This window comes from Helicoverpa armigera, chromosome 6, assembly GCF_030705265.1.
Source record: "Helicoverpa armigera isolate CAAS_96S chromosome 6, ASM3070526v1, whole genome shotgun sequence".
NCBI classification, from domain to species: Eukaryota; Metazoa; Arthropoda; class Insecta; order Lepidoptera; family Noctuidae; genus Helicoverpa; species Helicoverpa armigera.
The window spans coordinates 11,389,829-11,416,822 of NC_087125.1; the positions used below are offsets into that span (position 1 = coordinate 11,389,829).

Sequence of the window (26,994 nt, forward strand, 5' to 3'; positions counted from 1 at the left end):
CCAACCGAATTAATTGTGAAATAAATCGCCCGTTGGTGGCCTGAGATCATTGTTTGTCGTTTTACGAAAAACGAATGTATATGATTGTCTCTGAAAATAGGCCTTAGACAAAGAAGAATTTTAAGTTTTTTTTTGGTTACCTGTCACTTCAAAAATCACAAGAGGTTTTTCCGAAGAAGTTGAATGCGTGCATCGAAAGTCAAGTCAACTCTCTCTTCTACTTCTGTATCTCGTAGCCAAATCTAGAGCTATCTAGATCTGTGGGAAATAACTTCTGACAGGGATCCGTGGAACATCGCGCAGACAACCGACTCTTTTGAATTCTGTAATATACGGTTGTTATAGAATTATTATAAAACTACATGACTTTTGTCTGAGAAGCAATCTGTACCACACATGTGAACAAAATACATTGTTTAAGTTGACTCCAATTTATTTAACACTTGTCCAATATTATTTGTCAATCTCACTGGATTTTGCTGAGTAACATTGTTTTACATGGACCGACTGCCTATCTGACCTCCTCAACCTTGTTGTAATATTGATAACCTGACACTTTTTGCTGACGAAACAAAAAAAAAATAGGTAATCCGAATGTTCTTTGTAATTTTTTTACCAAATGACCAAATGTGTGTGTGGGTTAGCCAGTTCAGCACTCAATCTGGCAAAAACGCATTGTAGTATAATCTCCCAAAATACTTAATTGTTGAATTAAATACCTATTTCAAAGTTTTCAGTTTTCCTCAATTATAACAAGAATGGCAAGATAAATTAACTGCAGAGCTCAGCTCACTAAAGCGGGAGTAAATTGAAACGCATTCAACATTTCCAATATAAGTTTCGTAGAATGTCAACGAAATGAATGATACAGTGCTGCAGAGTTTAATCATCGGCCTAGCCTTTTTCTTTAACCTTAGTATTGCAGAGTTGAAATGGAATCTATATTCATTGTTAGCTGTTTAATTAAAGTTTGTTACTTTGTTTATTTTAAGTTTGTGTAGTACACGCTACAAACTTTTAGTCGGCCGATAGTTTATTTAGGCTGATAAATCAGTATGAAGATGAGTGGTAGTACACACATTACAAAGATCAGGTATTTAGCCGGTATGAGACCGACCGAAATTTTGCTTGGAATCTTGTTTTTGTCAACCATCGAGTCAACTGTCGGCCGACTGTTTAGTCTGCAATGTGCTGGTAGTCTAAGGAGATTATTATTTACTAGCTCCGCAACTGGTCTCACCTGTCTCCCATGATAACTACCCTACGAAACCGGATAAAAAGATGTGTACAAAAAAAGTTTTTTTTTTACCGAGTGGTGAAGTTTAAACCAGTGTCAGTGAATTATGAATGCATTTTTGTATATAATATCACTGTAAAAGGGTAAAGTATGTATGTAAGTATATGCTTGAACCACTTTGTCTCGTTCAACATTGTAGAAGAACCAGACAGTTAATTAAAGTAACAAAGTTAATTAATGGCCAATCAAAGTCAAATAATTAACTTTTGCATCTAATGAACTACGATGGCAGCTGTGAAAGTATTTTGTATTTCATAGTTTTTGTTTCTTGTTACTCGTTCAATCTCTAAGGGGCTCGTAGCAAAGTAACAGACAATTATCAATTAATCATTTCATATTAAACACGAACTCGTGCCAGCGGTTTCACCCGCATCCCGTGGGAACCTCGGCACGAACCCGGATAAAAAGTAGCCTATAGCCTTCCTCGATAAATGGGCTATCTAATACTGAAAGAATTTTTCAAATCGGACCAGTAATTCCTGAGATTAGCGCGTTCAAACAAACAAACAATCCAACCGCCGATCAAACCCGCTGGGAGCAGCGTGAGGTAGTATCAGACTCGTACTGACTAAAACCCATCATGTTCCTTCTTGAGCCCTTTATGAACCAGGGCCGCGGTAACTCTTTCGAACAATCCTGCAGCTAGACACCGGTACTAAGTACGGTAGACTACGGTTTTACGACGTCAAAAATCATCAAATGACCCCTCCCGCTGTGGGTTAGCAGCGGTGAGGGAGTGTCATACTCTTACTGATTAAAAACCGTCGTGTTCCGTTGTAGGCCTTTTATGTACCAGTGCCGCGGTATCTCTTTCGAATTACCACTGACCTGAAGTTGACTGTACATCTTTGACGTCATTACAAAACGCTGTCCAGTACAAAGAGTCTTGTCCACAGGAATTTCAATTTGGATTGCAGTCTTGCTCCCTCAATAATAGAGGAGCCCTCCCCCCCGCTCAAGGCTAGGGTTGGCAAGAATTGCTTCATAATAGAATACCTCAGCACCATTGGAGAAGTTTGTAGTCAAATAACAACTACAATAATAGCAATATTGGTGCAAGTATTTTAAAATCAAGAGTAAGCGAAATGCGGAATTGGGAAATAGAAATGATTTTCCCAAAAAAAAAATACATGTACCTAATTATTACAGGAAATATTCCTCCTAGGATAATAATAATTTATATGCATGTACCCAGTTAGTTAGTAGGCTTAAATGCCAATTAAGGAGCTCATTAAACACATCGTTAACGATTTATCACTTTCCTGTTTTGAAAATAATCATAATCCATGATTTCCGGATGTGTTTTGAAGAAAAATAATATGTAAAAGAAAAAATATATAGGTTAACTTTGATTGGCCGAGAGGCTTGCTTCTGAAAAGCAATATAAGAATATTTATTTCTAAAACAATAAGAAAAAACTAATGCATGTACCAAAAGTGGTTCCATTGAGACGACTGGAGAGAGATCAGGCACAGGACCAATGCTCTTTAAACCAGTGGTGCATCTCTGGTCTAATTAGTGAAAATATATTAAAATTCTCATTCGGCCTGACTGACTTGGGAATGGAAACCCAGTCCCCACGCACGGCTGTCGCTGTTTGCAACCGTTGGTCATTTAAGCAGTCAATTGTTAGAATAGAGAACCTCTTTCCGATACTGAAGCAGTAAATGAAAAATATTACTATAAGAAATATACAGAAAGTAAGTGTGACAATGACGACTGGCAACGGAGCCCAAATTGTTTTTCAATTTTTAATCATGACAAACTGCTAATTAGATTATTTTAACTAATTTCCTACTTATAATATGGCATGGTTTTCCTTTACTTTATACATATATAGGAGTACCGACACACTTTTTCCCAATAAGCTATCGAAAGTTTGACTACCAACAGTTTATCATGGAGCTCTTAAAATCTACATTGGTCAAAGTGGTATTTGTCTTTTCGGTGTTTGTCGGTTTTTGTGGTGCAAAAGGTAAGTTTTTTAAACAAAACAATTTACATCTATTAACATATATGTACCTTATTTTATTTATTGAGTGAAAAAAATCAATACTGTACGTATGTTTTCAGTCTGTACGTTAAGTGAACTTGTAATCCACGAAACAACAGAGATATTGACAATATTTAATCGTATTTATAAAAGAATATGTTAATGTAGTTTTTTAAATATTTTTTTCCTCTTCAGATCGTGATAAAGAAATAAACTGTTACTCATGTAACACCATGTCCAGTATTTTAAATGCGTCGGATTACACATGCAGGTCTGATTTGACAAATGCGCGAACATGCAAGGGCCATGAATGCCAAGTCGTGAGAATTGAATGTAAGTCCTACCTGAATATTATTAACGCAAAAGTATATCGGGTGTGTCGTACCTAACCAAATTAAATTAAATACGTTAATATACTGGTTAACGTCGATTAGCACAAAGAGAAAATAAATACATAGAGAGAATTGGAACACCATAAAGAGTCAGTCATTACAAACAACGGAAATTTTCCCTTGTAAACTGACAGATGTCAACTGGTCAAAACTTACTCTCTGCTTTACACATGATGTTGTAAATTATGAAAACGAAAAATTACTCCCGTGGCTAAACCACTGAATGGCTAAGGTTAATTTTTTTACAATTCCAAATAGAATATCATAAAGTAGGTATATGTGATAGGATTTAATGTGATTAGGTTCGACAGACCCGATATAAATAATGAATGTAAGTGGATGTTTGGTCATCTTTTACACCAAAACTAATGATTGAATTTTGATGAAATTTGGCACATATAGGCTATTTTTATTTAGGTACGGTGTTACCGTGAAACTAAATAAAACTGGCCAAGAACGTGTCAGCCACACTCAGTATAGGGTTCCGTAGTTTCCCGTTTATATCTCATTCCAATCATGACCCCATATTTGGTTTTAACTTGAAAACGATTACATTTTTATATGCTGGGTTTTAGTTGGTTTAAAGAAGACTCTTTCAGAATTAAAATAAAGTTAAAAAACTGCTTGCCTAGTGGGTAAAAGCCAACGTCTCAAGTATGAGAGTTTGGGTTTCAGTTATAGTTTTACAGCCTTACTTATAAAGTTGAATTAAATAATAAGTATCTAATACTGGGCTGTTTAAGAAATATTCTTACTTATAAACGTTGCTTAAGCATGTCTTAAATAATGAACCCAAATATTTGATCACTACTTAAGTAGTAATTAGATAAAATGGTGCTTAGAAGATGATTAGATGATTAAGCTTGAATATTGTTATTACAGATTCAGGTGATGAAATCATAATGCGAGATTGTATATCACGTGATGAATATGGAGCAATGATTACATTTTTGGGGCCATCTTCCTTTAAGGAGAAATCCGTTTCACGAAAATTTTTTGGCGCCAAAATATCTTGGAGATCCTGTGACACAGAATTGTGCAACTGGGGGGTAGCACAGAGAGCACAGACCTTAATTCTATTCCTTAGCACTGTGTTGCCTTTTTCCGTGTATTATTATTTTTAATTTTGTATTTCATAATTTGATGGGTTATATATGCTTGTGCGAGAAATTGCAGAGTGTAAACGGCCTTAAAGAGAAAATAATAGAAAATACTTTTACTTTTTTATGTACATTTATGTATTCTTGCTTTTTATAAACTTTTTTTTTGTTCTTTTATTTTTATTCAAATAAATTATTTTTACTAGCTATTATTTTCACAATTTTTATTTTCTGACCTTTTTTTGTACGATTGTACATAATCACGTTACTAGTCAAATTAGTTCTACATGGAGAGCTAAACGCGCATATTAAAATCTTGATCTATTGAACAAAAAAGAACTTAGTTTATCGCTAACCGTAGGTACTTACAGTTACATTCAGAGAAATTCTAGCTGCCGAATCAAATTAACCGGCATTCTAAACTCCAGTAAGAATCCCTTTAAGCTCAGAAATGCCATTGTATTCCACCATGGAGGTAACGAGACTCCATCTTTGATTCCCGTATGCACTGTAAAGGTAGACACACACTTCACACTAGTGTCAGTTTCAACATGTACCTAGAAGCATTCCAAAGTAAATCTTAATTAAACCACCAATGGCATCTGTGTTTTATTTTCATAACTCTTTCTTATTTTAAGTATCATTTTTTTTTACTTCTCTAAAAATAATTTGATAGAAGGAATAGAATGTGCATTTGCTTGGCTTTCTTAAAAGCGTCATAATCTATATACATATAATAAAATGATAGGAAAGTCAAAACTGTACATTGAATATTTTTTTTAAAGAATACTTGGGGGGTGATCCATGATCGATTCTGAACCCAAATATGTAGTTTTTAGAATTTTTGTCTGTATGTCTGTTTATCTGTTTGTCTGTATGTTTGTCCCGGATAATCTCAAAAAGTACTGCATGGATTTAAGTCAAATTTTGCATGACTATTACCTGGAGGCCGGTTCAACACATAGGCTACATATTATCACGCTATCACCCACAGGGGTTGAGCAATGAACGATTAAATAAACGAAATTGGAAATTCTATATTGCCCACGCAGACGAAGTCGCGGGCAACAGCTAGTACTATATAAAACATTTTCTATTTATTATTGTATAGTACAAGTGGGCCAACATCACCACAAAATGGATTCCTGATGATGGAAGGTGACCGAGAGTCAGACCAAGGAAATGCTCTGACTGGCCACAAACAGCGATGGATATAGAAAAGTGGAAGGCTATGGGAGGCCTTTGCCCACCAGTGGGACAGCATTGGCTAATAAAAAAAATATGTAGTCTAGTGTGTGCTAACCTTAACACAAAAGGATCTCCATCGTCATATCCAATTCTCTTGTTAGTCGTCGCGAAGTAATTATTTGAATCACTGAGGCGAATGTGTGAGCTTTCTGTCTCAGTATTATAGTATATTATAGCGCGGGTTTATTCGGGTACGTATACGTAGTTGTTCCATTAGTGTTATACTTACATGAAAATCTTCAGGAAGTTCAAACTTGAGGTTATTTCTTTTGGTCGATGGTGGGATTGACAAGTCAATATAAAGAAATAGAAGTACCGACGGAGTATAAAGAAAATACTTTTTCCAGAGTCCTAACTCTCGATGTTCAGTTGTTTTAGAGAGAAAGTGTAACAAATGAACATACTTGTTTTGCTTACGTGAGAAGGCTGGCTTTTTCCCACTGAACTGAATCTTTAGATTACATTTTTGACTTGCGGAACTTTATGTTATTATACTTAATCAAATTATTTTCAGCTACGAGACCCATAGCGTAAAAGTTTATTTACGCCAATCGAGTGAAAATTCAAGCGTCACTTCACATTAAAATAATTTTATGAAAAAAAAATAATCAAACATCCGAATCGAGTAACCTTCTTTTTAGAAAGTTGGTTAGTAATACTATAATGTTGCGAATACTCATATTCGGAGGTTAAGCAAGTTAAATACTTTCACGAATTTTATGTACTCGTATGTCTAATTTCCAAGTTATTTTTGGAGGCAATCGAAAATGTTAGCTAAGATATATCAGAAATGTTCGTTTACAATATCAAAGAAACCAATACATTTTAAATATCAAAGAGTCCTCAAATCGGCTGAATTAGTGTTCGTTCAACTATCACATGTTATTTTCGTAGAAAAATACTTAGTATGTATGTAAAATACATACATCGTTATTCATAACAGTGACGAAAATAAAACATTGTACATTGATAAAGACCAATTATTTTTAAAACCAATACAACATCTACAATTTCAGTTGGATCTATTGTTGCAAAAAAATCGTGAATTTAATCAAAGTTTTTTAGTACGTAGGTACATAATTATGATTTATGAACCGGAACCAACTATCGGCCAACTATAAGTTTGTAGTGTGCTGTTACTTAGACGATCAATTGCAGAGTTAAGTCTATACTAATATTATAAAGAGGAAAACTTTGTTTGTTTGGTTGTAATGAATAGGCTCAAAAACTACTGGACCGTTTTTTAAAATTCTTTCACCATTCGAAAGCTACTTTATCCACGAATACGTAGGCTATATTTTATCCCGGTACGGGCAGTAGTTACCACGGGACGCGGGTAAAACCGCGGGAAAACGGCTAGTTCTGAATAAAATGAGTTTTTACCCCAAAATAATGGACATGAAAACAGTTCATTGTTCCTTTCCAGTTTCTTGGTCCAAAATCGTTAAGGTCTGTTTAAGGAAGTGATATAAGGTGATAAGAGGGCGACACGTCATGGGGCCGGCCATTACGCAGAGTCTATGGCCTGCCTGACGTCCTCATCTTACTCCCCAGACGGATCACGCGTCATTCCGAATTCCTACACATTACACTGTTATGAACTCCTGGTACCTCTAGTGATGTCGAATGAATTAGGAAAAAATGTTAATCGATAAAATGAAAATAATAAAAAGATACTAGAGAGTGAAAACAAAATACTAGAGGCCCTCGATGGCGCAATGGTGACCATGCAGGACTACCGAACTTACCACGGGACGCGGGTAAAACCGCGGGAAAACGGCTAGTTCTGAATAAAATGAGTTTTTACTCCAAAATAATGGACATGAAAACAGTTCATTGTTCCTTTCCAGTTTTTTGGTCCAAAATCATTAAGGTCTATATAAGGAAGTGATATAAGGTGATAAGAGGGCGACACGTCATGGGGCCGGCCATTACGCACGTCTATGAGCCTGACGCCCTCATCTTACATCCCAGATGGATCACGCGTCATTCCGAATTCCTACACATTACACTGTTATGAACTCCTGGTACCTCTAGTGATGTCCCGTCTAATAATTTGTCAGAAAATGTTAATCGATAAAATGAAAATAATAAAAAGATACTAGAGAGTGAAAACAAAATACTAGAGGCCCTCGATGGCGCAATGGTAACCATGCAGGACTACCGAACTTGAGGTCCCGAGTTCGATTCCCGGTTCGGTCGACATTTGTGTGATGAGCATGCTTGTTGGCCGTGGTCTGGGTGTTATAATATGTATGTATGTAGCTTTATGTTTATCAGTTGTGTCAGCACCCATAATGCAAATTAATTTATTTATAACTTACCATGGGGCTATCCGACCGTGGGTGAAAATTATTTGGACCTCAAGACAGCGAGTATTTTTAAATGCCCTCATATTCTAACCGATCTATTCTTTGTTTTTCGATTAGATCTATTGTTTTTTAAATCAGTAACCGATATCGATAGATTGAATGATTCGCCATGAAAGTTTAGGTCGCCCTAGACGGGCCGCAAGTGTTCTATAAACAAAAGAGACGCATCGACATATTACCTACTGTCCTGTACTGTCACATCACTATTTAAAGCAATTCCTCCCGAATTAAAGACTACGCACAGTTAACAAGAATAAAACGTGAAATGTACGTCATTTTATTGCAACTAATTTGAAGCTAAAGAGACGTAGAACGTTATTAAAGCAATGTTATTGCATTCATTTGTTCGAGCTAAGTGTAATTGTTTGTTCAGTATTGGGCTCAGAGTATTCAAACTACCGGAACCGTGAATAAGAATCTCAATACAAAAATTAAAAAAAAACTCGGCTGCCTGAGTTCTGTTATAGTTATAACGAATTGAAAACGCAGGATACATACACAAACGCACAAATATATAAACCTTCTTGGCAGTTGGGTAAAATTTACTTATTTACCCTGGATAGTGAGGGGGGCTAGGCAACATCAATTTTCAAATGAAATCGTTACGTATGCACATTACAAAACTGTCAAACACAAGCATCAACTTTACTCACACATATGTACGTGTATGACGAGCGGTCTCGATATGTTGGGAGGTAAGGCTTGGCAATGGCCTCTCCAGTTGGTTCAATGCTCTAAGAGTTGAACCGGTGAAATAAGCTAAATTGAAGGAGGATTGTTTAAATTATTATTGTTAAGTTTAAAATATGTACTTTAAGTTACAGATGTGTTGATAAATTTTCAGGGTTTTTAAAACATCTTAAAATATACTTACATGGAGTCTCTCAAAAAATAATGAAATTAGAAATAATGAAAAACAACTTTGTAACTAGTTAAAAAAAGCCTTGTACTCAAGTCATCAAACAGATTGATCTCTGAATTTCCAAAACCGAACTTTTTTTAACCTACCGTTTTCTTTCATTTTGTATCTATAAATCCAGCTGCCAAACTCACTCATACACTATTTGCTTATAAAACTTTCTTACTACCACAAACAGTGTCCAACTACTCTCATTAAGCCAACTACACCAGTTCTCACTAAATTGTAGGTAAATCGAGGACACAGACAAACAGACAGGGGCCCGATTCTGCTAAGTTAATAATGTCAAAATTGAATCGTAATATCAGTTTTAACCTTAGCGGGCATTCTGCTACTAATATAAGACCAATCGTATTCCAATGACATCAGATTAGTTTGCGATTGGTCTGCCATTTGGTTTATACGGTAGTATGCTCTACAATCACATTGCAATCGTAAATAATTTGCAGACAATATGATGCATTATTAAATCACAGAAACGGATAAAAACGTTAATTTAAAAGAAAAAATAGTGGGATGCCACATACTCTTCAATCATAATTGAGTCGTGATTGGATCTCAGTCGGATGTGAATCGTATGTAGCTCAAGTAAAATTAGTAGAATCGCGCCCCAGACCAATTAAAGCCCACTTTGTGGTCTGTGTAAGTTTCTTTAAGACTCATCCAGCAATTAGTAGTTTAATGTTTCAGTTGGCTGAAGGATTACCTACTTAGTTTCTTTTCGGCGATAAGAAGTTTTTTGGAGTTTTCTGAGTTACTTTTATTTTGGAGAATTTTCTAAAAGATGACTTAGAGTAGCCCCGCACTAGCATTTTTGGCAGCCGATAGTTTGTTTGGGCTCATAAATCAATCATCATCCTCTAGGTTTCAGGTTAATAGCAAACCAAAACATTGTAAAATTAACACAAATAGCAAATCAATGTTCATGGCTCCCAGTGTACCACTAGACATCCACAAAATAATAATGTCATTGAAAAATACGAATAGTGTAGGGTACGATTGTATAGCTACCAAGATACTTAAAAGAGTATCAATGGAAATATGCAATCACCTAAGTTATATACTTAATCTATCTATCAGTGCGGGTATCTACCCAGACGCCCTAAAAATATCAATTGTAAAGCCACTCTTCAAAAAAGAAAATAGGGAACAAATGGAATATTACCGACCTATTTCATTAATACCTGTACTATCTAAAGTATTCGAGAAATATATATATAAGGAACTCTATAAATTCATCGAAAAGTTTAATATATTGTGCGAAGAACAAAAGGGCTTCCGAATACATAAAACAATTAATATGGCCATATACGACTTCCTATATAATGTCCTTAGTAATGTTGACAAGCGAAATCCTGTGTGCAGCATATTTTGCGATATGACCCAGGCGTTCGATTATGTACATTATCCCACCTTAATATCGAAACTGGAAGCCTATGGCATTAGAGGCAATGTACTTAGTCTACTCGAATCTTACCTAAAAAATAGAATACAAAAAACTGAGATAACTAAAATTAACATACATAATAAGCGCGAAGAAATATTTAGGTCCACCGAACGTGAAGTTTTATTTGGAGTACCACAGGGGAGTGTATTAGGCCCTTTCATATTTATTTTATACATAAATGACTTACCAAAATGTATTAAACACCCAGTGACATTGTTTGCAGACGATAGCACCATAACAATACCTTGTCAAGTTATAGAATCATATAGAAGTGATATCAATAATAGTTTAGAACAGGCTGTGAACTGGTTAGACTCTAATAATTTAAAAATTAATTTGACTAAAACAAAAACTATTCATTTTAGACAGCGTACTCCTAGCATTAATATTAACATTCAGCACGGTAATAATATAATAGAAGAAGTAGTGAATACAAAATTTCTGGGACTCATAATAGATCAAAAACTAAATTGGGAATGTCACATTGACACTCTATGTAAAAAAATTAGTAAGTCCGCATACGCTTTGCATACACTATCCTCAATAGTATATATGGATGCGCTTCTCACGGCCTATTATGGCCTAGTGGAATCGCACCTACGGTACGGTATTATTTTTTGGGGTAACTCTTCGGGAAGAGAAACAGCTTTCAAAGCACAAAAAAGATGTATAAGAGCTATCTTTAAGTTGCAAACCACTGATAGCTGCATGCCATATTTCAAAGAATATAATATATTAACCCTACCCTGTCTGTACATCCTAGAAATAGCTTTATTTGTCAAATCAAACCCGAATAAATTTCAACTCCTGGCCGATAATTTCCCACGGAGTAGGCGCAACAATAGTTTACTTTATCTACAAACATCTAAAACAGCACTTATGCGCAAAAGTGTTTACTGCATGGCTCCGGTGATATATAATAAAATACCTAAACAGTGGAAAGAATTACCCCTATTGAAATTTAAAAAGAAACTGCGAAAATTTCTACTGAATAAAAGTTACTACAGTATAAGTGAATTCCTCAATGAAAAAGACTTTACTATATAGAGTATTTTAATCAGGATTGATAATAATGCTATTGAAAGCCTTATGTAAGTTAATTACTAGTATATGTCATTTTTTAATTTAGTTTATTTTATTTTTACTTATAATGTCCTTTAAAAAAAATCTGTTTATGTCTTAAAAAAAAAAAAAAAAACTATTTAAATTTGCATGCCTTCATGGCAAAATATGGCTGAACTATTGTAATGTATCTGTGTCACCTGTATTGTACCCATATTTGCGAATAAATTTATCTTTATCTTTATCTTTATCTTTATCTAGCCTTTTCCCAACTATGTTGGGGTCGGCTTCCAGTCTAACCGGATGTAGCTTAGTACCAGTGCTTTACAAGGAGCGACTGCCCTATCTGACTCTGACCTCCTCAACCCTGTTTCCCGGGCAATCCAATACCGCTTGGTTAGACTAGTGTCAGACTTACTGGCTTCTGACTACCCGTAACGACTGCCACAACGACTACCCCGTACTTCCCCGTAACGACCGGGCTCTTAAATCAATATGAATATGAAGTACGCACATTACAATGATCAGATTAATGGAACCAAGATTTTATTAAAAAAATAATGCCAAACATCTGGTTAACTGTCGGCCCACTGTTTAGTCTTTGATTAGTATTTTAGATTTGAGTAGATTTTGCAAACACCAATGAAACTTTTCGAAGAACATATGCTGCGTTAAATTAGATTTGAAAATAAAACGACAAATTAAAATTGAAGCACTTTATTGATGAAAAACAAACAAAGAAACAACTTTGTTGAAAGATGTCGAATATACTTAAAAATACTTAAAACTATTACTTAGAAGGCACATTCAGACCGACGTTCACTGATAACATAAACGTAAAGTATTCCTAACGAAACTGGTTACTTTGAAAATTGGAACGTACAAAACATATTAGTAACCAGCTGCTTTAAGTCAACTTAAAGTGCTCGGTGAACTTGGGTCTCAGACATTCTTATGTATTAGTAGAAGTAAGCACCATACTTAAGGGGTAACACCACACTTGCAAACAAGGTCAGCACGTGAGTTCTCCAAATAACTGAAGAACCAGTCGCAAATGAATCAACAGCTTTATCCTTTATGTTATAAGAATTGCAAAGGTTTTCGTGGCATGTCGACCAAGAAACTTTCAGACCTAAACGCTGTACGCTACCCTCTTCGGTCGAAAATATCGTGTGTGAGATACCATGTGTATAGTGTTTGCCGGTACACATACGATACACTACGTCGTCGCCGAGAACTGAAAAAGAGAAAACATTTTTAAGTAAATGATTAGGCGATGAGCCAGAATAATGCAGTTAATCATGTCTCGTTTTACAATTAAATAATTGAGGCGCTCAAAAAATGCTCGTTGAACTTCTTCGGCAGTCGTTTCCGACAGTCACAAGCCAGTAGGTCTGACACCAGTTTTACCAAGGGGTATTGGGTTGCCCGGTAACTGAGTTGAGGAGGTCAGATAGGCAGTCGCTCCATGTAAAACGCTGGTACTCAGCTGCATTCGGTTAGACTGGATGCCGACCCCACATAGTTGGGAAAAGGCTCAGGAGATGATGAGTCCACGGCGGCACTAGTAGCGCTTGTGTTCTTCATTTTAAGTCGTTAGTTGATTCTACATTATGGTTATACCGCCAACAGTCATTCGCCACAGCCTCGTTCGTTTTTTCAGAAGTATGCACCACGGGCAAGTGAGGTTGGCAATTGAGGCACGCGATGTTGGTTTGTCCCTTTACACATGACGACCTCGTTGGCGTAATAATCAACATTTATGTGATTAGCGTGTGATCCTAGTGTCATAAAATGTATTTAATGGCACGAGCTAATAAATAGCTTACCCTGGGGCCAACCGACCGTCTGCGAATTGTGTCGCGATATTAACTAAGTAAGTAAATAAAAAGTAGGTACTCACATTCCATCTTTAGAACATTGCATTCTTTGCCATAGCACTCACGTGCACCAGTCATATCAGTCCTACAAGTTGCATTGGCCCCGTCCAGTGGATCCGAGAGGCATTCGTAGCACTTAATAAGATTATTTTCTTTCATATATTCTGCAAAAATAAAAGCAAGTTATGTACTTTTGAAGTCTGGTAAAATACTGGCTGCATACTTAGTAGGGAAACGGCACCAGTCTAACCAAGGGGTATTGGGTTGCCCGGGTACCTGGGTTGAGGAGGTCAGACAGGCAGTCGCTTCTTGTAAAGCACTGATACTGGACTGGAAGCCGACCCCAACATAGTTGTGAAAAAGGCTCGGAGGATGATGATAGTAGGGAAAAGGCAAAATTTATGAAGATATATAATTTTAAAGCCGTCTACATCAATGGTTCAGAATAAAATTCGTGGGGTAAAACTGTAGTGGAGTAAAAATTTTGACATGATTTTGGATAACCATCCTTATTTATGGGATTTACCTCTCGCTGCTGGGTAATTACATAATCATTATTAATGAAAATACTAGCGGCTAACTAACGAATAGCGAGGAAGAGCTCGACCGATTTTGTGCAAACTTCATACAAACAATCTACTAAATAGTCCGGACCACGCCTAAACATTTGTTTTGAATTAATGAGCCGTTTCTTGGGTTATAAAATTACAACGAAAAGTAACATTATTTTTTATATATGTAGACATAGCAAACAGTTGACACGTGTATAGAGCTCGCTTACAGAACTTTCAGGCTTAGTCAGCTAAGCGCGCGAAAAAAACCCGCAAGTCTAAAAGCCCCGTTAAGGTGCTATCTAGAACCAACTAAAAAAAAACATCAAAGCTCAGTCGCCCTCAACCTTCATCCGATATCATGCCGTCGGCACCGCGTTTGGCAGATCAGTTCCAAATAGTACCTTTTATATCTGACTAGCGACCCGCCCCGGCTTCGCACGGGATAACAGTATTTCCCCACTATTTAATGTATTTTATTATACATATACACCTTCCTCTTTAATCACTCTATCTATTAAAAAAACCGCATGAAAATCGGTTGCGTAGTTTTGAAGATTTAAGCGTACAAAGGGACATAGGGACAGAAAAAGCGACTTTGTTTTATACTATGTAGTGATACTCACGTTCCTCGTCCATGCAGAGACAGATGCCAGAGATCATTATGACCAATGCTGATATAACGAGTTTCATATTGTCCGTTGATAAGGCACTGGAAACGAAGAGATGAGGGAATTTAAATTAATATTTATTGAGAGAACAATTTTTTACTATAAACTAAAAATAAAATGTAAATAGGGTCTCAGGAAACTACTCAATCAATTCGAAAAATTAAATCATTTGATAAAAAATAATTATGATGCTCAGTAATTTCGTATATGAACAAACGAAAACAATGTTTCCTCAAACAATCAAAGATTCTACAAACTTAAGCTCAAATCTTCTCTTTGATATGACGTCAACGATTGCCGATCCACATTATTAAGCACTGTTCACGTATTTTATTGATTTATCCTATATGTTTAAAATATAAACTTCAAGACTCACCTTTTGATCAAAAACCAGCTTCAAATTGTGGATAAATAACTAACTTCCACTCTGTTGAAAATAAAAGTGCACTAAAAACTCTATTCTAATAATTATTTAACTTTAACTTTTATGTTTAGACGCGTGTCACAAGGCGACTAAAAACAGAATGACTCTTAACTGTGGTCTGACATAACTATTTACACTTCTGCCAATCATATCGTTTGTACCCTGTAAATCCCCGTAGATTTTAGGGTACCGTAGGCAAAAACCTTTAGAGCGAGAACACACTACAAAATTCAAGTAGGCCGATAGTTGTTTTGGCCTCATAAATCAGTATGAAAATTAATGGAAGTACACATGTACTAACGATCAAGTATTTGTACGGTATCAGACGGACTACAAACTTTGATTAAATTCAGAACATAAAAAATTTGCAGTGTGCGCAGGCGCTCAGGCTACAGCAACCTCAAAACTACAGGACCCATTAAAAAATCTTACACGAAAAATACAAATAATCGAATTTTGTGTAAGATTTGGTAAAAGTGTAAAGTATTTCATTTACTGAGTTTATTGTCTACTAAATAAAAAAAAAAATTGAATAATTGGAAACAACGGAACCAACATTGCACGAGTTTCGAGACCCACTTGGACATTTTTTTGAAAGAGATTTATTAGCTTTTTTGTAGAAATCTTCAATTGTTTTAGAATCGGTTTTGGCCGTGGCCTTACAAATGCCATCAAATGTGGGATTTGTATCCAAGCGTTTCATCAGTTTTTGTAATGATAGTTTAACCCCCACACTCAGAGACATTTAATGATTACTTAAGTCACTCCTTAGTGACGGAATGGCTTAAGTAACCATTAAATATGTCTCTGGGTGGGGAGGTAAATTAAACATGTTGTTTCTTATATGTATAAATATATTTTTCAACTTAGGTGTAGGTAGTCCTCCTACTTTTGCGAGCTTTATTACTTTATTTTAGTCTAAGCACATACAATTTCATGAAAGAATAAACAATCCATTATGAGATTGTCAATTCAACAATATAGGAGGTATTTCATCTGTTTTATCCGATATTGTAATCCTGATGGCATGAGTCGATCTCTGAGGAAGCACAGATATCCGCGTACCGTGATTTCAATATAGATTCACTTGTGTATCTATAGTACCTGCATAGGCAAGTTATACATATACATATATTGTTTTTTAAGTCTTATAATCTTAAAAGCTTATTACACTTGATTAAATTAAGTAGCCTAATTAGGTTTCTAAATGATTTAGTTAAACCTACCTTCTTAAATGCTATTACATTTGACTGAATTTAGTAACTGCACCATTTAGATGACTGAATTTAGTCAAGTATAATATATTCATAGACATCTGAGGGCACACTGCAAACTTTAAGTCGGCCGATAGTTTTGTTTGGGCTCATACTTAAATCAGTATGAAGATAAATGTTAGTACGCTCATAAAAAGTCAGGTATTCAGCCGGTATCAGACGACTAAACAAACTAAAACGTCTGTTGAACACTTGTCTAAAAAAATGTGGCTACAAAACGGACTTTCTTTCAACGTCATAATTTGTCATTTTTTTAGACAGGCGTTCAACAGACGTTTAAAAGTTTTTGTGGTACGACGGTTTGTGTCTTGTTTTTTGTAAATATCTTTGATTGTTTTTAGTATTCCTTTCGTGTTATTGAATGGTTTCGCACATGTGTATCGCTATTCAACTCTGCAGTCCTTTATCGCTGCGTTTCAATCGTCTGAAGGGTTGCTAAGGGCTTATACTTAGCTGTGTACAAGACATGCCACTCAGATCCAACGCTTTTGCTGTAGGAAACTTTTGTCTCATACAGTTACAGCTTTTTTTTTATCGTCCCACTGCTGGGCACAGGCCTCCTCTCACACGGAGAAGGATTGAGCATTAATCACCACGCTTGCTCAATGCGGGTTGGTGATTTCAGACTGTAGAGTCCAGGTTTCCTCAAGATGTTTTCCTTCACCTTTTTATCAGCCATTAGTGTCTGAGATATACTTAGAAAGTACATACAACTTAGAAAAGTTGCATTGGTACATGCCTGACCTGGATTCGAACCTGCGCCCTCATACTTAAAATATTTTATTTTAAGAGGCTCGGCATGGTGTGTTGTAAAATAAATCAAGGTTTTTTAGTTAAGTGGTGTGAACTGATGGTCACCCGGGATATTTTGATGTATGTTTAACTTAATGCAAATGAACAGTATAGCTTTAAATCGATACTTATATTTTACTGTCATGTACCATGTTTCTTATTTTAATGATAACCAAACCATAAGTAGCCGTGAATTTGCTGCTCATTGGTCAAATCGGCGAATTGACAACTATTTTTTTTTTTAAACTCATCTGTAGAACCGAAGAGTACAATCGGTAACTAAGAGTATTTGTTAGGAGGTAGAATTTCCGGGGCTGCGGGATTGTTCGAAAGAGTTACCGCGGCCCTGGTACATAAAAGGCCTACGACGGAACACGACGGTTCTTAGTCAGTAAGAGTCTGACACTCCCTCACCGCTGCTAACCCACAGCGGAAGGGGTCATTTGATGATTTTTAACGTCGGAAAAAAAAGGGGTAGTGGGTTGCCCGGGTTGAAGAGGTCAGATAGGCAGTCGCTTCTTGTAAAGCACTGATACTCAGCTGAATCCAGTTAGACTGGAAGCCGACCCCAACATGAGGATGATGATGATAGAACAGTACAGTTGAAAATATTTGTCAGGAGGTAGAATTTTATTCAGTAACGAGTTTCAAAGACAAAACAATCGATACAACGGAATCCAGTCCTCCTTTCAATATACAGTCATGGTCAACTAATTAAAGACACCCCCCGACTCGAAGTGAAATAAATAGTTATGGTACTGACATGAGCTAAAGCACGGTATAAAATGTAATGTTATTATTATTAAAACAAACCTTACATTATGTTCTTTAAATTGAGGACAAAAAATATTTACTTTCTTTAATATTTTAGACATAACGCTCTATGGTAACTGAACACTAACTTTTGTAGCGGATACTTGGCTGGTCAGCTAATTAAAGACAGTAAAAGCTAAGTTAAGGAAAAAAAACGACAGATAAAAATAGTCGCCATACTTTTTTTTTAAAGTGAGTAAAATATTTATGAGAACTCAAATTAGGTAATAATTTAGGTTTCCTTCATTAAAATTTTTCATTTTACTCCAATCAATACGACTAAAACAAATATTTTGGTAAGTAAAATGTTTCAGGCTTTTTTGAATAAAGTTTTATCATGCGGATTCATTCATACCACTTGAACTGTAATAAGGACATGGTAATAAATTTATTATTAAAGATGCCTTGTTAATGGCACTAAAAAAGTAAAGGTTTGAGAACAACTGAAAACCGACGCCAAGGAAAACTTGTCCGCAAACAGACTTTACAGTGGTGTTATAATAAAATAGTGAATCATTTACATGATTCGGTACTGGTTTTTTTGGAAGCCTTCTGATGCTAAAAGGACAACAAACGTGTCTGCAAAACTTTTAGACTACAACCGGATCGGGAAAAGCTGTAGGGCATGGGCATATTATGAAGATCTTACTTTTGGGAAAGCACCGCGTATCCATACAGTAGTTGGCGTTTTCTATCAAAGGTGAAAGTTGCTCTGAACAAGTATTAAAAAAATATTTTTTTATCTGATAAAACAAAGCAATTTGATAAATTCTAAAAAAAAAATGATTTTAGTCACCTCCAAAACATGCGATGGAACCAAAGTACACCAAGAAAGTTCTCAAACGTAGGAGGCAAAAATGTTACAGTGTTTGGCTGCTCGCCACTGTTTAGTGTAAGACCTTTCAGAGAGGTATTATTAAAAATAGGCGAATTCAAGTACTATAATAGTTCAGAAATAAGCATATTGTTATAAGCTAAGCATAATTTACCGGTCATTAGGACTTTCCAAATTAGAAAAGTTCTGAAAAACACTGCAAGAGTAGTAAAAATGATTCTTTGATCGGGCAACTTATGACGTTTTGGTTTGGCCTATTGCAAATCCAATGAAACTAAAACTGGTAATAGGCGAAAAATACCATGGCAATAAGTCGTACATGGAACATCGATCAATTTTACACAGATTTTAATTAAACATGGAAGAAAATTCCCTTAGCGACTTCTACAAAACTGATCGCTTGCTCGTTCAGGGATGTTGTACTGTTATTGAGGTAAAAGGAAATAAACCAAATATTAATACTTATTGGAATGTTTAATTATAGAGTAGGGAATGTTGTTGTAGAAAGGTAACTCCAATAATATTAATAATTTGTATTTCTTCCTCTGAGCAAATGGAGTGTCTTTAATTAGATGGCCAGGCTTCGTTATGGATCATACCGCCCGGGATTCGGATAAAGCGAAAAAAAACTAGGGGCGGGGGATTATTAAATATAGTCATTAGTTGTAACATTTCACAATGCCTTCTTAAATATTTTAAAATAGAAAAGAAAGTTCCCACGGCAATGTAAAAAAAGAAATACAGATGAAATGCGCCGGTAAGTTAAGATTCCAACAGTGTCTTTAATTACGTGTCCATGACTGTATGTATAAAATGCTCGATCCACGCATCCTACGACTGTTCTCGATACATAACGATCACGTAAGCAAAACGCTCAACGCTCAGCAGTTGTTAGGAGCAAACGATTTAGCAAGTTATGCAAATAATGTATTCTACGTGTTGACAATATTAATATAATTTATGAGACACTGTTCATGTTGATAACTATTATTTACCTAGTCATTTTAGTATACAAAGGTGATTCACACTCGGCATAATTTAATTAATTGTCTGTATTGCTGAGTATTTATTTCAAAAGGTTATAAGCGAATTGTCAGTTTTAAGTACTTACCAGATTTTTTAGTTAGTATGTTAGTAGGGCCAGATTCTATCAAAATTGTTCGCGAAGGTTTATTTGCGACTAGAGGTAAATAATGTGTAAAGCCTGTTGGAGTCTACTACAATCATGTCGTGTTTTGCCATTTTATTTACATTTTAGAAAAGTTATTCTAACAAAATCTCGCCTCAAATACTGCAAAAAATAGATAAATTTTAATTCATTGTTATTTCTGAGTAACTACATATATCAAACATACTGTTCGTTCATCGTCCGTAGTAGCTAAATCTTTTTTTTTTACTTATCACTTACTAGGCAATATTACCGGGTAGCGAGCGCTTCATACAGCCTTCGACTGATAAAGCCCTTCCGACCTTTGCTTAACAAGATAAGATTAAGCGACTGAAATTGAACCCTTGAAGATAAAAAATAGGGTAATATTCAAAACTGTGTGAGCAATATCTAATAGGGACAGATAAGTGCAGTCAAATAAACATGGTTATTGAGGTTATTTATTTATTAAAAAAACAATAATCGAGAAAAGTATGTAGTAATAGTTTATACTGACTAAATTTAATTACTAGCTGTTTAGCTGTTTCCTGTGGTTTCAGCCGCTTCTAGGGGGAAATCCTAAACGTAACAAAAAAAAAAAATGACTATGCAATGAGCCTATGTGACTCGGGGAGGCTGTAGCTTTCCAACAGTGAAAGAATATTTCAAATCGGTTCAGCAGTTTCGGTGCCCGGGTAGAAACAAACAAAAATGTTTCCCCTGTATTATATTAGTATAGAATGGATAGTTGAAATGCAAAGAAAAAAGTAAGTAGGTACATCATCTAATAATATTCCACGTTCAGTATAGTGGACGTAAGGTAATGTATGGCTCCGTAAATACGAGTTAAAGGCAGGTCAATTGATGTTTACCTTAGAGAAAGGTCGAATATTTATTTTGTTCAGACACTGTTACTGTGTTACATTGAGCTGCGAATGTGAATGTTTTTGAAGAAACGGACAAAGAATTAGAAGTAAAACTAGAACTTCTATACTAATATAAAGACGGAAAAAAATTGTCTGTATGTTTGTAATGGATAAACTCAAAAACTACAGGACCGATTTTAAAAATTCTTTCATCATTAGAAGGCTACATTATCTAGGAGTAACATAGGCTATATTTTATCGCGGTACGGGGCAGTAGTTCCCACGAGACGCGGGTGAAACCGCGGGAAAACGGATATTTTATATATTTTACAGTTTCCACAGAGTTCCTTTTCCAAAAAGTCGTAGATCTTTGGTGGGTAAACATTTTTCTAAACGTACTTACATCCCGGACTGAAGTGGTCCCTTCGTCTACAATATTTACATTAGCTGAATTCGATCGACTATGCGGTATTATTGTACGGAGCTAAAACGAATATATGCCCAAGTCTTGTATGTGAAATTGATACTTGAGATTCGGAGTATTTTTTTACAAGGTAAGCAGTTAATGAGAGGAGGTTGAATATTTAATTTTAAGGTATCGTTTGATTTTTATGTAGATGATAAAATGTCGTGATGTAAAGGCTCAAAAAAAGGCCTATAAAAGCCAAAATTACTATCGTAATTTATTAATTTCAAGGGTAATGTAAACGAAGGGAAAAATTAAAACCGAAAACGTCGCTATTCTTGTGACCTAGTTGTATCACATAAACCATATTTATATAGTATTTAGCCGCTATAACAAAAAATACTGTAAACTAGAGTAGAATAGACTAAATGAACGTGAGTTTTTGACTATTTTATCGATAATGGTACGGATCCCTCCATGCGTGAGTCCGGTTGGCACTTAAACGGTTTTTTCTTATCGGATTGGTCTAGTTCCACATAAACACCATTCATTGTTACTATTTCTTTTTAGTTTGAAACTTCCTCAATAAAATCTAACCGCATTTATTCAAATACAAAGAAGTCTTGTCGATTAAAACAAAACAGCTAACAACATTGTTTTGTTAGTAAATTCTTGCCTGTAAGCAAAACAAGTACCTACTTATGTACATTCATTGTACCATAAATCGCTGAACAAAGAAAGTATTGTCGTAGACTCGGATAACTTACCGAACATGGCGAATGAAATAACTAGAGATGTCATAAAGCAGGACTGCGGAATTGTTTGAAAGAGTTACCGCGGCCCTGGTACAGAAAAGGCCTACGAAGGAACATGATGGGTTTTAGTAAGTAAGAGTCTGACACTCTCTCACAGTGCTAACCCACAGCGGGAGTGGTCATTTGCTGATAAAAAAAAAAATGTCATTATGCAAAATCTACTAAGAACGTAGCGCGCCAAAATGCGTGTGCTTTGGGAACGAGGAACGTTCCAGCTCCGCCCTCATATGCCTTCTTTGGTGCTTTTATTTCAAAATAAAATCTTCGACAAAACCGTTTGGTCTTGATTTGACAAGGAACCCGAACGCCTGGGCAGTTATAGTGACTGACCCTACCGTATTTTTGACCTACAAGAAGGTGCCTGACCTACCTTCCTTATGGCATCTCTGCTCTTTCTTTCCTCCGTGTTTTCGAAGCTTGGTTTAACGATCAGCTGATAATGGCGCCGTGTATCCGACATGGCGGCCATTAATCAAAAACTAACGCAACCCGTACTGCGGGGAAAGCCACGGGAAATACTAGTTAGCCTGTATGTGCTGGTATGAATTGCTTGCGTTGAATATGGTGTTTATGAGTAGGTAAAGTACTTAATGCCTATAGCAGGTATACGGATAGCAGGTGCATAGCGAGACAAAAATGATGATAGGATAGGCAAAAATGCTAAAAGTTGTTCTCAAAATAACGAAATGAAAAATCCGAATATTTTATAACTCAATTTTCAAAAATAACAAACACCAATAATAACGTTTTGCATTTAATTTTTAACTGTCATGAATAAACCATAAACCACTTCAAACCCTCCACTAGTAAAAAAAAAATCGATCTTTCAAAAATCGAACGTGCATTTACAAAGGCCGTTTGAGATAAAACCATGCCTCACTCAACGGACTAGCTGAGAACACGCTTCGCATATTTTGAATTTCGATTGCAGCTCTCGTTGGCAGTCGATCTAGTACTCTATGGTTTGTGCACCCTAGAGGTTTGTGACCACTGCTAGTAATCTGACAAAGGCTTGCCTGGTAGATTGTAAGAGCCTTAAATATAGGCTATTTGCCCGCGACTTCGTTCGCGTGGAATAGTGACTTTTTTTTTTTTTTTTTTTATCGACGTAAAATCATCAAATGACCCCTCCCGCTGTGGGTTAGCAGCGGTGAGGGAGTGTCAGACTCTTACTGACTAAAATCGTCGTGTTCCGTCATAGGCCTTTTATGTACCAGGGCCGCGGTATCTCTTTCGAACAACCCGCAGCCCCGGCAGGCCTTGGCCCTGCTGGGCCCCGCTGGGTGGAATAGTGACTTCCGGCAGATTTATGGTTTGACCAATAGATGGCGCTATATGTCCGAGATAAATTTTATTTTTTATTTTTATCTTTTTTTATAATAAAAACTATCCTATGTCCTTTCTTAAGTTCCAAACTATATAAGCACTAAATTTCACACAAATTGGTTCAGTAGTTTAGGCGTGAAGAAAAGACAGACAGACAGACAGACAGAGTTACTTTCACATTTATAATATTAGTTAGGATATGGACTACGGGTTTATAGGGAAGATAGCCTAGTTCTATAAGCCAATAGGAACTTTATTATTTATATTTGAGATTGTTAATTTTAGAATCTCCCCCACACACTATAAACGTTGCACTCAAAGATCAAGATGGATTTAGTAGTTAAACTTATCATAATCATTATTTATTTATGTTACCTAAAAAAATGTTTGAAAAAAAAAGACACCGGAACTCATGAATATTTAAATTAGATGAGACAGTGGGAACGACAATTCCTACTTGTAAAAGAAACACTGGAACCAACTCAAGGGCCACAGTCAGTCATTTCTATTATTCTCTCCTATTAGACAAAATAACTTGAAAAATACATTTTGTCAATTTGAACTGGAACTGACGTGTTTGTTCATTTCAATATACCCACGACGAGGTTGAAACCGCAGGGAAGTAATATGTACCTATAGCAATATTACAAAACCTACCTAAAAATCTAAAAAGGGTGTTTTTTGTTTTTATATGTTAATAAAGTCTCTCATCAATATTTAAAATGATCAAGCTTGTGAATTATTTGGGCACGGGCAAAGAGAATGCGTGAAATCTATCACATTACTTTTCACTCGTACTTAATATGGAAAGTGCGGATGTGTGATTGTTTGTCTTTCAGGCAAGAACTACTGAACCTATTTTCATAAAAAATAACGAATGCTATAGTGAAGCAACATAGCCACAACGATTGCTATTCAGTAGTACTCAATTGCTAGTCAGTCGCAATGGTTGTTGTCCCAAATGCGTCGCTTTTAAAAAGGAGTTTGCACTTAAAGGCGTTTGAAGTTATTTAAAAAACAACGACAAACCGGAGTCATATTTAAACACAGCCTATTCAGAAGTCTATAACAAAATCTGTGGAAAAATCCCAACCATAACCAATATTCGAGTTTACAAATGTTTACATAGACTCCCCATCACTCAAAGAGTATTTAAACATCAGGAGGGCTTAGCTGAAGTATAATATTCAATATTTTTCCTCTCCGAACAAACATTTGAACAGCTTTGAACGTTTTTTCCTGAAACATTGAAAAGTCTAAGCTTACGCGCACACTGAAGATTAAACAATCGGCCGACTGTGGGTCCGGTGATTGGAAAAAATACTTATTTAGGACCGCGTGACCGCTCCCTCTCTGATAGATCCCGAAAATTGTGAATTCAATCAAACTTTTGAGTCAGTCTTTTACTGGACACCTAAATACCTAATCGTTGTTACGTTTGTACTTCCATTCATCTTCATACTGATATATGAGCCCAAAGCAACTATCGAGCGACTCAAAGTTAGGAGTGTGCGCATACTCTAAATAATCGAGAGATTTTATTAATTTTGTCCCCACGCAAAAGAATATTGGTCAAAGGATATTGTGAATAACAAAATAATATATTCAATGCTGTGTCTTTGTGAATTTTCAAGTAAAAAGTCTGATACTAGTCGTAAAATTTCATTATGAAAAAGAATCGGTTTTCTTTTGAAAATATTTTGAAATGTATAACTTTATTTCTTATCTCTGTGTTGCTTAATAGACAGCCTTGTTTGTTGATTATTGGAAAAAATAATATGACAGATTGACTTTTTTTGTTGGTAAATATTGTTAATTGATAACTTCACTTGTTACCCTAATAAAAAAAAGTACACATGAAAGATTAGTAGGTAGGTTAAAATATTATCCCGTTGCACATATGTATGTCCAGATATACCTACGCGATACACATATGTTTTTCTATTCAAGTGAACAATAAATGAATACAAGCAGTAATGGTATTTTGAAATTAATAACTGTTCGGTAGTAAGAATACATTATCTAGAGGTATACTCCGTATCAACATAATTGCTCTTGTTTAAGATTTTGGTGCTTATAACCATTTTTTTTTAGTCCTTAGAAAAAGCGAAACAATATTCAGAAAAAGCGATGGAGTGATTACTAACTATAGTCGGACCACTTGAGCTCTCTCCAACACAGGTACTTAGGACACTTGGTGGCGACAGATGATTAATCCAGCCAAACTTGAGAAACACTTAGCACTTACCTCCGAAGAAAAAAATAAATTAGTACCACTTTTTATTTTACTAATAATAACACTAATTTGATGGCATCGTGATGTAAATCTTCTAAATAAAAACGTTATATCTTCGAACTAACTTAAGGAAAGAATTTAAACACTCGGATAAAAAGTAGCCTATGCCTTTCCTTGATCTACCTTACACAACTGAATTTTCCAATTGGTACAATATTTTCCGAGGTTACAAACTCTTCAAATTTATAATTAATATTAGGTAGTATATTGTCTCTAGGAATTGAATTTCAAACATGAGAATATAAGTACAATTATAATAGCATGGTTGCTATGTGCTAGTATGATTCAAACAAGATCTACATAATCTTATACACAAAAAACATATTCCCAAATATTTTCACACATGTTCCAACTTCCAATATTGCATATATCTTGTACAAATAAACGTACTTATTATCTTTTGCTTACATTTTATTTCGTGTTACTTCCACCGAAAAAACAGGATAGACATCAAAAGAATGCGCTAAAATATGATTGCCCACCCTCGCTGTAGTGGGACCATGTTTCTAAATTATTGTGGGATAGTCCTGTCATCATTGATCGACTAGCTGTTCCCCGCGGTTCCACCAGCGTTCCGTGGGAACTTCTTTAGCAACTGGATAAGAAGTAGCATAATATAAGTTCTTTCTCAGGCTTTAGACTTTCTGTGTATGTACAGAAGCCCAGCAGGTCAACCTACCCGAATCTGTCAAATTGAACCAATAGAACCTTAACCTTCCACTGTTGTGATAAGGTTGAAAATCTATTGAAGAAGATTTACAGATTGAGATAGGCTGTGCTCTGTACCATTTTAATCAGTTGAGTATGACAGACAGTCAAAGGGCCTTTTACATTTATAGTGTAACTAGCTTCCGCCCGCGGCTTCGCCCATCAAGTTCGGTTATATCGCGTTAAAACTATCCTATGTTCTTTCTCAAGGTCAACTCTATCTCTGTACCAAATTTTAATTAAAATCAGTTCAGTGGTTTACACGTGAAAGCGTAACAGACAGACAGACAGTTACTTTCGTATTTATAATATAGTAGGGATAGTAAAGATGATGATTTCAGAATGAATTATAAAAAAAAT

The 26,994-nt window shown here is 35.7% G+C and overlaps 1 protein-coding gene and 1 long non-coding RNA gene across 2 annotated transcripts; one reads left to right on the forward strand and one right to left on the reverse strand.

Moving 5' to 3' along the window:
- Positions 1–3,140: 3,140 nt before the first annotated feature.
- LOC110382288 (uncharacterized) lies at positions 3,141–4,907 on the forward strand. Its single transcript, XR_010276595.1, has 3 exons — positions 3,141–3,272; positions 3,486–3,623; positions 4,565–4,907. It is a non-coding gene; the product is annotated as an uncharacterized LOC110382288 (long non-coding RNA).
- Positions 4,908–12,531: 7,624 nt separating this feature from the next.
- Positions 12,532–15,442, reverse strand: LOC135117026 (uncharacterized). Its single transcript, XM_064035336.1, has 4 exons — positions 15,309–15,442; positions 14,888–14,973; positions 13,734–13,874; positions 12,532–13,067 (listed from the first exon to the last, which is right to left on the reverse strand). Exons 2-4 carry the CDS (start codon positions 14,952–14,954, stop codon positions 12,790–12,792), a joined length of 486 nt encoding a protein of 161 aa, XP_063891406.1. The 5' UTR covers positions 14,955–14,973; positions 15,309–15,442; the 3' UTR covers positions 12,532–12,789.
- Between the last annotated feature and the right edge of the window lie 11,552 nt (positions 15,443–26,994).

Excerpts from the sequence above, each read along its gene's own strand:
- LOC135117026 (XM_064035336.1), bottom strand. The coding sequence starts at position 14,954 with ATGAAACTCGTTATATCAGCATTGGTCATAATGATCTCTGGCATCTGT. Across the intron at positions 13,875-14,887 it reads TCTCTGCATGGACGAGGAAC|AATATATGAAAGAAAATAAT; the intron begins GTGAGTATCACT and ends TTATTTTTGCAG. Across the intron at positions 13,068-13,733 it reads CAATGTTCTAAAGATGGAAT|TTCTCGGCGACGACGTAGTG; the intron begins GTGAGTACCTAC and ends TCTCTTTTTCAG.